Here is an 11,185-nt window from a genome sequence, read left to right as displayed (position 1 = left end):
TTTTTCCAATTTAAATTATTCATGAAATGCAATTCCATTTATTAAAAATACTTCCTTAGCTCAAATAAATCCCAGAAAAATCTAGGAATTATAGAATTAAGCAAAGTATTTAATAAAATTTTATCTGGCCCCATTTTATATTGGAATTTATTATTTAAAATTAGATCTTCTCTTCTAGGCTTTTAAAATCAATTCTAATAATTTCAATTAAACAACAATTTATATATTTGAAATTTTTAGGGTGTGACATGCGTCACAGCAGCCGTCGCCGGAGTTGTAGAATCTCGTGTCGGAAGAAACAGCCGCATCCGCATCGCCGAGCGAAATCGTCGCCGTGTCGCCTGAGACGATGAGAACGAGAGAAAAATCTCTCTCTCGGCAACAAAGACAACGCGGATTTCAAAAAATCGAACAGTGCCAGTGGATCCCACAAAAATTCAAAAAAGAATTATATAAAAAAGTGGGTCCCACAAAAGCCCAGATGTAAACCCAACTGAAAAGCCCAAAGCCCAAAAGGAAACCCACTGATCGAAATAGGAAACGGACTACATAGTTGCACGAATGGAATAAGTTAATCTGAGGTCCCTTGACTTGCCAATGAATCTAATTTTTGTTTTTCAACCGGAAAACCAGATAGAACGGATCTCTCAATTGTCAAAACCATTGCAATATAAGTTTTATGGCGGTTTAGACGGCGGTTTTCACTGACTTGGCGCCTATGTGGCTAATTTGACAGTGATGTGACGCTTACGTAGCATTTTAATTAAAAAATAATAAAAATTGTGAGGCCATATGTCAGTTAGACCAAAAAATTAATTTAAAAATAGAAGGGGTCCCACGTGTCATTCTCACCCCTCCTCTTCCTCCTCCCTCCCCAACTCCCCTCCATCTCTCTCTCCCCTCTCCGCGAGGCAACGGACAACGGCTGCTGTGCCGAGCGCGCGCGGGCCCACCTCGCCGCTGTTTCCTTCGCAAATCGTGCACAACAAGATGGTCTTCACGTCTCTCGCCGATGAGCTAAGCTTCTAGAACCTTTCGTCTTCGCGTCGCCTCCTCCTCCCCACGGCTTTATAACCATCAACTCCGCCTCCACCATCCGCCACTGCGCCCGTATCCCCATCCCTCGCCGCCGCCGACGTTGCGCGCGCCTCGCCATCCCCACCAAGGAAAGATGAGGGAGCGGCGCGGCGGCCATCGCCAGCCTCGGGGAGCTCCCGAGGCACATGCGCGCCTCCCCCGCCACGCTCCTCCGGCGGGAGGACACGGCCGCGGTGGGCGCGGCCAGGAGGGTCCGATCGCAATCGCCGCGGGCCACGGGCGAGGGCGTCGCGGCGGAGGGCACGGTGGTCCTGCTTCGCCGCGGCACCACCTCCGCGGCCGCGGCCAAGCGGGCCCGAACTCCGCCGATCACGCTGCGTCTCGCGGCCGCGGGCGCCGCGGCGGGGACGCTACTTCCGCTTCATCTCGGCACGGCGGAGGCCACGCCGACCACGCTGTGCGTGACGTGCGTCGCGGTGGCGATGTTTCGACGCAACAGCACCACCACCGGGGCCGCGGCCAAGCGAGCCCCAACTCCGCCGATCACGCCGCGTCTCGCGGGCGCGGGCGCTGCGGCGGGGACGCCAATTCCAGGCCAGGCCAGCCGCTTCGCCGACCACGCGGCGTCCCCTGGGCGCGGGTGCGGGAGATGGGGCTGGGACTCTCCTCTGTTCGTCGGGGGAGGAGCGCGCGGCGTCGGCGTCGACCTGGAGCTCCAGGCGAGAGGCGGACGTACGACGCCCTCCCCGCGCGGACCGTCACCGTGAGGTTTGGGTTCCGGTGCTCACAACCGCGAACGCAAACCTCGACGTACGTTTCTGGATGCCTTTTGTCCACGACGGGCGGACGCTGCATCAGTTCGTCTACATTGCCGGCGACGTCGTGCACGGCGTCGGCGAGGCTCTCCTCAACGGTGGGGGAGACGTGTGGGTTGACTGGGCGGCCGCGCCGGGATGGTTCAGGGAGCTCGCGGCGCGTGTTGGAGATGACCTCCCAGGAGCTAGTCTCGCTTACATGCGCGGCGACGAGATCGACCTGGGAGCCGGGCAGCGCGGAGAGCACCAGCTCTCCATGTTGCTCGTACATCTTAGACACCGTCTCACTCTCATCCGCCGCCAGGTTAGCTCCAGCGAGCTTAAGTGTAATTTTATTTTGAGGTTTCTTCATTTTGACACGAGTGTTTGCAATGTTTTAGCTCATCTTCCACGGTGGCGATGAGGGCGAGGCCGTGGCGGCCGCAGCAGATGCCCCACGCCCACCAGCTATAGGAGGCGGTGGTGATCAAGGCGCTGCCATGGCGGGCGCAGCAGATGCCCCACGCCCACCAGCTATAGGAGGCGGCGCTGTCGGCCGAGAGGTTCGAGTACACTGAATGACTGAATTGCGTTTAATTCTTAGCAAATTAACATGCCTAGCAAATTAATTGTTGGTATGATTGATGTGTGCGCAGCCAGGCCGTCGTCGCATCAGGCGTGAGAGGAACGCGCGGCGTGCCGCTCTGAACGATGGCGGCGCTGAGGCCCCGGCTCGTGCTGCCGCTGGTGTTCCCGCCGAAGCTGCCGCTGACCTGTCCCCCACCAACAAGAAGCTTCAAAGCCTTTACTCGTCTTTACTGAAGAAAAAAGAACTGATTCAGGAGCTGCTTCAAGGTCTTCGGGGAGTCGAGGAATGTGCCAGGGCACAGGCCGAGTCTCCCAATCGGGAGACAATCCGTTCTATAGTCAGTACAGTCCTCTCCCACCTTGCTTCGTATGACAGAGTGGATGCCGAAGCGACTGAGCTCAGAGCCCAGCTTCAGCACCCAGTTCCGCGACCCCCCGAGCTGGACGGATACCCACGAGACAGTCTCCCCCCGTCCGTGACGAGGCGTCTGTCCCGTGATTAGTGATACTTTGTGATACTTTGTGTTCGTTGCTGTTGAGCATTACACAGTCGTATGTACTACTCGATACACTGCAGTCACATTTTATGTTGACATCTCATCAGATTTTTTTTTTCCGCTGAAAGAGAACCCTGGAAGTACTCCAGTTGTTTAGCATTTGTCTGTTTCTATTTTACTTCGACTAGCAATAGAATGGTATAACAATAGCCTGTAATGCTTAGCTCTGATAGCTCAGGTAATTCAGGCAATTGACTATAGGGCAGGTTGGATATCCACAGATCCATCCTATTTCCTTAAGAACGTGTCATACAATTCAAATGACCTTCTAAAAATATAATACTCCAGTAAGTTGCCCTTTTTTGCTCAGATGGTCCCGTGAGAAGACCGGGCCTGTAATTTATGCCACCGGAGTCGTTCCAAATTAGCTTGTCATACGGCAAGCCGGCAACACCTGCATGAAGAAAGTAAATTGCTGAAAGACAAAAAAGATACACATATTCTACAGTTTTTAGGATACAATATGATAATCGATCCATAACCTCTAATTCTATATAACCTTTTCTATTGAACTAGAACATGTTGAGTTATAGTCACAATGTTGACTTAGTGAGTAAAGCACATCATAAAAAAATCTGCCCAGATTCATTCTGTAGGAAGCATAGAATATACTGCTAAGGAACTCTTGCATATAAGTTATAAATCAGCAAACTTGATATACATTCCATGGACCAGCGACGATTCCACAATATCAAATACTGAACAAAGCAAGAAACTTCTAGCTCACTACTTCCTCCGTCTCACAATGTAAGAACTTCTAGCATTGCCCACACACATTCATATAGATGTACATGTGTCTAGATTCATTAACATCTATATGAATGTAAGCAATACTATAAAATTTTATTATATGAAATGGAGGGAGTATATATTTGAGGTGAACTCAGATGCTCTACGAGAGATCTATGGCTCTGTTCGGCAGCCAGGACTGCAGCTGCTGCACTTCCTTGTGCGTGCACGTAACTGTTGGTGCTGGCTGAACAGGCCCTATAAAGAGGATGTTAACCAGTGCCAACACCTCCCTATCAGATTTGCGCCCCCCCCCCCCCCCCCCCCCTAAAAAAAAAAAAAACCAAATTCTCCCTCGCTGGTAAGCCCATTAGTAAAAACTGTCTGCCTTTTTTATCGAGTGCCCATCGCTTCAGCTTCGCAAGTTCACGCATAGTAGCGAGAGCAGCAGCCATCGGCGACCCAAAAACGCAGCATGCGGTGTCAGCAAACGGCAGCGAGCTTCTCCGCGACTTCACCCTTCATCAGCGACAGCAATCGCGTGCGGTGCATCTCGCCGTCAAGCACAGTCCAGCACGCTGCGAGCCGTAGTCCAGAGGTGAGTTCATTCTCCTTTTCTCCCCCAACACAACAAAATAACAATTGTTCTCCTTTCTTTTACAAGTCCAGTATTCACTAGTCCCTGATTTAGACACATAGACAATATAGTCATGTAGACATCAGTCAGTTTGTGAGTTCTGAATTTTGGGATTTCCCATCATAACTTCAGCCAAGATGAAGAGGAAGACGATTGATTGATTCTATAAGCTAGTTGTTCCTAGGACTTTTCTGTTGCAATTGAAAATCCTAGCCCAACCAATGTAGAAGCTGTGATTATTATATATGGACTTTGGCCATTTGTTCTTGCAGCTCCCCCCCTTCCCTTCTCCCCCACCCCCCAATGTCATATCATATCCTAGCTTTGCCCCTGATGTTAACAGTCTACTGTAAACATAATTCAGTATATCTTGATATTGTTTTAGCTACAACTAACAACATATTTTACATAAATGCTTGGCCTTACATTGATTGATGCATTGATGCATTCAGATTTAATGGAAACTACATGGCAAACTGAACCTCTTGAGTATTAGTTAATAATAACTTTTTAAAACCTTATCTGGAATCCAGAACACACACTAAACAAGTCACGCGAACAATAAATAGAGAGACTATTTTCCCCCCTTCAGAAATCAACACCCGGTAATAGTTTGATTTAAAGGACCCATATCTAACCCATATTTTATAATCCGAATTGGGTCGGAGACGGATATTATCGGATACGAATATAGACCCGGATAATATCGGGGGATAAATACAGAATGAATACGTACCAAGATGGATACAAATACTACTGGTTGCGAATATTTATTCGGATATCAAATCAAAGCAACAATCATATATATATATACCATATACCCCTTAAAATAAAATCTATAATTAAATATGATATATTCTAATACAACAAATATAGACAAATATATGTCATGTATCAATAGCTCCGTAAGTAACGGTACTACTACATTAGTATCAAAGTCCCACGCGGCGACGTACGACACGGTGGCTGGCGGACGCGGGCACACGGCAGCGTAGCCACTAGCAGCCAGCGCCGCGGCAACGCAACATACGATGGCGGTGTTGGGCGCTGGCGAGCTACGTTACCCTGAATCCCCGATACGTCGACGGATACAGATACGTACATATCCCGTACGTATCCGACATTTTCTCGGTTTTCAAGCAAATAAAAGAATTACCGATACTTGTCCGATACGTATTGTACGTCCCTGATACGTGTGAATATCGTCCCACGACTCACTCCTGGTGACGTACGTGCGTGTGGCTCCCTCGGTGACATACGTGCGTGTGGCTCCTGCCTGGCTGCCTGACATAATTTAGGCTGTGTTTGAAACCAAGGTTACTACCGTAATTTTAAGAAATGGACCCTTCTATAAAATTTATTTTTAAAATAAATCGTGTCAAAAACTAATTTTAAAACTAGGCTATGACCTCAGCGCCAACCCTAATGGCGCTGACATAATACGTCCCAGCGCCACCCTAATTAGCGGCTGGCGCTAATATTACGTCCAACGTGGCACGGATTAGCGATAAAAAGAGGAGCTCAGCGTCATGTGTGCTGTCGCTGATATTTGTGTGGTTTAAAAGCATATGTGTGCTGGCGCTGTTCGTTTCTTCTACTAGTGGAGGATAAAATTTTATATTATCGTGGCACGCTTTTCAAACTGCTAAACGATGCGTTTCATAAAAAACTTTGTATATAAAAGTTGTTTTAAAATATCAGATTAGTCTATTTTTTAAGTTTGTAATAATTAAAACTTAATTAATCACATATTATTACCACCTCGTTGTACGTGAAACACTTAATCTTTATCTTCATGAGATACAAACACCACACATAATGCAGAAGCTAGCTCAGTTGTCAGCCCTTCTGCTGTTCTGCACCTGCTCTCAGGTTCCCAGTTCGAACCGGGGAAGCCCCTTTTCAGGTTCTTTCTTACTTATCCCCCTTTGATTTACTTTTCCAAACAATCACATATTTTGTTTGTAGATTTATTTTTATGTTACTTTTTAAGGGGATTATTTATTTTATGTTCAATCTGGAATAAACAAATTTGAAAACATTAATTAAAATGTTAATCTCAACAAAATACTTAGCTCAATTATTATAATTTTGTATTTTCAATTTTATGTTGCATGATTCTTGTTCTATTGATTTTTTTTCCAAACAATCACATATTTTGTTTGTAGATTTATTTTTATTTTACTTTTTAAGGGGATTATTTATTTTATGTACAATCTGGAATAAACATATTTGAAAACATTAATTAAAATGTTAATCTCAATAAAATACTTAGCTCAATTATTATAATTTTGTATTTTTAATTTTATGTTGTATGATTTAGGTTCTCAGTTCTTACCAAGGAACGATAAAAACATTTAAATTGAATGAAACTTGTGTTAGTTATTGTCCACACTACTTTTAAACCTTCTAAGAGGTCAGCGCCAACTTATTTGGCGCTGAACCTCAATTATGGCTAACATGTTCCACGTCAGATATGACCTTGGTGCCAACAATGCTGGCGCTGCGAACGTTTTAGTTCAACGCCATCGGGGTTGGCGCTGAGGTCACGGCCTAGTTTTGAAATTAGTTTTTGACATGGCTTATTTTGAAAATAAGTTTTATAGAAGGGTCAATTTGTCAAAATTACAGGGTTCCTATCCCCTCTCCATCGTATTCTACGTGCACGCTTTTTAAACTTCTAAACGATATGTGTTTTTAAAAGTTTCTATATGAAAGTTGCTTAAAAAAATCATATTGATTCATTTTTGAAGAAAAAAAGCTAATACTTAATTAATCGCGCACTAATAGACTGCTCCATTTTTCGTGCGCACTGTGTAAGTTGGGAACGGCTGATTCCAAACCCAGCCTAAGTGGCTAGGGTTAGTGTTTGGTGGGCCTTTTGGATTGTTGGGTTGTTGGCCTGCTGGAGTGGTGGTGGTAGCAGTCCGGATAATATACGGGTAGTTTATCGGTAATACCCGCACAATTTAACAGATATTCCATATCCGTCGGATACCACTCTACTGAACCCGATATCATATCCGGCATAAAATAGGTACCCGAATTTATCCTAGATTAATACGGTTGGGCAGGCGGGCGAGAAATACCTGTCCTGTTTTCACCCGTACCAAGGAACAAGTCTATTTTGCCTCTATCATCTCTTGCCATTAAATCACAGTACTGCCTACACATCATTTAACAGATTTTTTTAATGTCCTATAATGCAGATTTTTTACCCTTTGGATCTACATCTAACAAAAGACAATCATATAAAAAAAACAAAATGAACAAATAGGCCACATGCACTATCTGAGACTCATGTGGCTCAAAATGGGCTCAAGCCCAAAGATCATAATATGGGTCCTAAATAAAACAAACAGGCCCAAAATAATGGAAACATGCCCATAAATCGGCAAACATAAATGGAAAAAGTATACTTTGACTCGCTCAACTATCGTCCGAGTTCGAGTATGATTCATGTCCTCTAACTATAAAACCGGATATATCGACTTCTCTAACTATTAAAACCGGTGCAAACAATGCCCCTGGGTGGTTTTGGATGACATGGCACCTACGTGGCAGTCTTGACCAAGTATTTATCCTACATGGCGCTTACGTGGTATTAGAATAAAATAAAAAGTAAAAAGAAATATGTGGGACCTATATATCATTCACACAAATAAAGTATTGTGGGATCCACATGTCATCCTCCCTCTCCTTCCCTTCTTCCTCCTCCCTCCCTCTCTCTCCCTTATCTCTCCCTCTCCCCCGGCCTTTCCCTTCTTCGCGGCCGTCGTCGGTGCGCGGCAGCGTACGCGCCGGGCTCGTGTTCCGGTTCCGGCCACGGCGGTGGCAGCGTCGCCCACCGCCGCGTTGCCTGGTTGCAGACGAAGAGGCGGCTACCCCAGTAGACGTCGCAGAGGTCAAGGTCGTCGTGGTGGTCAACGACGGTCCACCACGCCCGGTCACCGGCCGACACGGAGGTGAGGTCGCCGTCGACCGTGCCGCCGCCGCACGACGCCGGCACTGATGGCGAGGAGGCGGGGTGGGGGTGAGAGAGGAGGTGCGGGCGACGGTGGTCGACGTAGTTGAAGAGGACGCCATCCACCGAGCGCGGCAGGAGGAGCCAGAGTAGCAGCTCGCGGCCAGCGAAGAAGGGAAAGGCCGGAGGAGAGAGAGAGATAAGGGAGAGAGAGGGAGGGAGGAGGAAGAAGGGAAGGAGAGGGAGGATGACATGTGGGTCCTATAATACTTTATTTGTGTGAATGATATATGGGTCCCGCATATTTCTTTTTATTTTTTGTTTTATTCTAATGCAATGTAAGCGCCACGTAGGACAACGACTCCATCAAGGCCGCCACGTAGGTGCCACGTCATCCAAAACCACCTCCAAAACCACCTAGGGGCATTGTTTGCACCGGTTTTGGTAGTTGGAGGAGTCGATATACCCAGTTTTGTGGTTGGAGGACATGAATCATACTCGGGTGATAGTTGAGGGAGTCAAAGTATACTTTTTCCAACCCAAATTAATGCACTAAAACGCAAAAGCCCAAATTATTTACTAAGCTCATTCGAAAACCCAATCAACAATATGACGAATTGAAAGGCCCAGCTATTGCAATAAAGATATAAAAAAAAGGAATAAGTTCATCTGAGGTCCCTTATCTTTACACCGAATCCGGATTTCGTCCTTGAACCCTAAAACCAGATATAACCAGTCTCTAAACTGTCAAAACCAGTACAAACGAGGTCCCTCGGCGGTTTGGTAGGTGGTTTTGGTTGACGTGGCGCTTACATGGCTGGCTTGATTAGGTCTTCATTCCATGTGGCATTGACGTGGCGCTTACGTGGCAATTCTACCTTGAAAAAATAATAAAAACTATGGGCCCACACGTCTGGTTCATGAAAAAATAATTTAAAAATGACGGGCCCACGTGAGCACCACATGTCAGCCTCACTCCTACCCTCTCACTCCTCTCTTCTTCCCTCTTCCCTCTCCCCTCTCTCTCTCCTTCCCGGGAGCGGACGGGCGGGTGGACGGCGGAGCGAGGCAGGCTGTCCGAGCTCCGGTGGCGGCGGCTCGGGGTGCGCCGCGGTATACACCTCCACCAGGATGCTCCTCTTGAGGCCGTGAACGGCGGCGGGAGGACTGTTGCCGCGGCTGCACAATCCGGCAGCTCAATACCGGTCTTCACCGTGGCCGAGGTGGGAGGAAGACCGACGCCGAAGCCATGAAAATTCGGCAGCTCACGGCGGGAGGCCGTGGCTGGCGGCGGGAGGAGGACCATGACCATCGCCGCGGATGCACACGGAACACAAATCTGGCAGCTCAGCCGCGGGAGGCCGTGGCCTGCGGCGGGAGGAGGACCACCGCCGCGGCTGCACAAATCCGGCAGTTCAGCTGCGGGAGGCGGTGGCCACGCACACCGTCGTCGTCGCCAGCCGTCACGCCGCTCGTCGGCGGGCAGAAGTCCACGCGGTGGTTGGTGCCGACGGGGCAGGTGAAGGTGCTGGTCTGGTCGTCCTTGGCGTAGTTGTAGGCGTCGGGGCATAGCCCCTTGAAGAACATGGAGTAGCTCGTCGGTGGGCACGTTAGCACTAATCTTGTTGCATAGGATCCTTAAGTACTTGTTTAGTTTTTGGATCACATCATGTGTTAGACCTGGTTGCATGCTGGTGCTACCAAATGTGATATGTTCATGTTAGTGGCTTGCAAGGATCGCCAAATCAGCTAGTAGTTAGCTATGGCTTTGTGCTATGCTAGTACTTGCATGTCCTGCATGAGCTAGTGGAGCAAGTCTACCGGTTAGTTAGCTTTGTGCATGTAGCAAGTCTTCTTTTGTTCATCCAGCTAGCTACCGTGTCTGCCAACGCCAACAGGGCAGACGTGCTCGAAGCCTCGAACTGGCCCCGGTAGCAGTAGGTGTCGCCGCGCCGAACTTGCCGCACGCATTGGCGCAGCCGCCTGGGACACGGAGCTCGGGGAGGCACGTACCTCGCCATGATGTCCACGGCGCAGCTCGGCCCGCGCCCCTTGCTGCACCTGGCGCCGCCGCCGTTGGTCGTCTGGAAGCTTACCGGCACGTTAACCCGTCGACAAGCGACAGGTCGAGGAAGTCGTCGCCGGCGCCGGGTCAGGAGCCGAGCGTGTAGCCGTGTACTCGAGCAGCGTGGCGGCTCGCCGGAGACGGAGCAGGACAGTACGCTGGCGCAGTCGCCCGTGACGCAGCGGCCACGCCGTCGAAGGAGCCGCCCGTGCGCTCCGCCCCCCACCTGCCCGTCCGCTCCCCGAGAAGGAGATGGAAGGAGAGAAGGGAGTGAGGCTGACATATGGGGCCCATGTGGGCCCCACCTTTTTAAAATTATTTTTTTAACTAATATGTGGGCCCATGATTTTTATTATTTTTCCGGGGTAGAATTGCCACGTAAGCGCCACATCAATGCCACGTGGGACGAAGATCTAGTCAAACCAGCCACGTAAGCGCCACGTCAGCCAAAACCACCATCCAAAACGCTGAGGGACCTAATTTGTACCGGTTTTGACAGTTTAGGGACGTATTGTATCTGGTTTTGGGGTTCAAGGACGAAAATCGGATTCGGTGTAAAGTTAAGGGACCTCGGATAAACTTATTCCTAAAAAAAAAACCCAAATATTGGATGTGCAGATACCCAAAAAGCACAAATCTTAAAGCAAGCACAACGCCAACTTGAGAGTTAAAAAAGCTCACAGCCTGAAGCAACAGCACACACGTGATATTCTTCCCAGATCCAGAACTCAACAACCTGAACAAAACCCATGGAGAAGTAGAGAGAAATTGAGGGAGAAGAACTCAGGTGATACGCTATAGATCAAATCAAAG

The 11,185-nt window shown here is 48.4% G+C and overlaps 1 protein-coding gene and 1 pseudogene across 1 annotated transcript; one reads left to right on the top strand and one right to left on the bottom strand.

Moving 5' to 3' along the window:
• The first annotated feature begins 1,541 nt into the window (after positions 1-1,541).
• On the top strand, positions 1,542-3,171 carry LOC127783010 (uncharacterized). Its single transcript, XM_052310305.1, has 3 exons — positions 1,542-2,157; positions 2,234-2,395; positions 2,489-3,171. The coding sequence occupies exons 1-3, from the start codon at positions 1,861-1,863 to the stop codon at positions 2,921-2,923; spliced, it is 894 nt and encodes a 297-aa protein (XP_052166265.1). The 5' UTR covers positions 1,542-1,860; the 3' UTR covers positions 2,924-3,171.
• Positions 3,172-8,989: 5,818 nt separating this feature from the next.
• Positions 8,990-10,666, bottom strand: LOC127783075 (alpha-amylase/trypsin inhibitor-like; annotated as a pseudogene).
• Positions 10,667-11,185: the final 519 nt, after the last annotated feature.

The sequence above is a fragment of the Oryza glaberrima genome, chromosome 8, assembly GCF_000147395.1.
Source record: "Oryza glaberrima chromosome 8, OglaRS2, whole genome shotgun sequence".
NCBI lineage: Eukaryota > Viridiplantae > Streptophyta > Magnoliopsida > Poales > Poaceae > Oryza > Oryza glaberrima.
The sequence above is the reverse complement of the archived record's forward strand: the minus strand, read 5'-3'. Positions and strand labels throughout refer to the sequence as shown.

Bases quoted from the DNA above. Each gene is read 5' to 3' on its own strand.
- LOC127783010 (XM_052310305.1), top strand. From the start codon at position 1,861: ATGCCTTTTGTCCACGACGGGCGGACGCTGCATCAGTTCGTCTACATT. The intron at 2,158-2,233 runs GTTAGCTCCAGC...GCAATGTTTTAG, and splicing joins TCACTCTCATCCGCCGCCAG to CTCATCTTCCACGGTGGCGA. The intron at 2,396-2,488 runs GTTCGAGTACAC...ATGTGTGCGCAG, and splicing joins GCGGCGCTGTCGGCCGAGAG to CCAGGCCGTCGTCGCATCAG.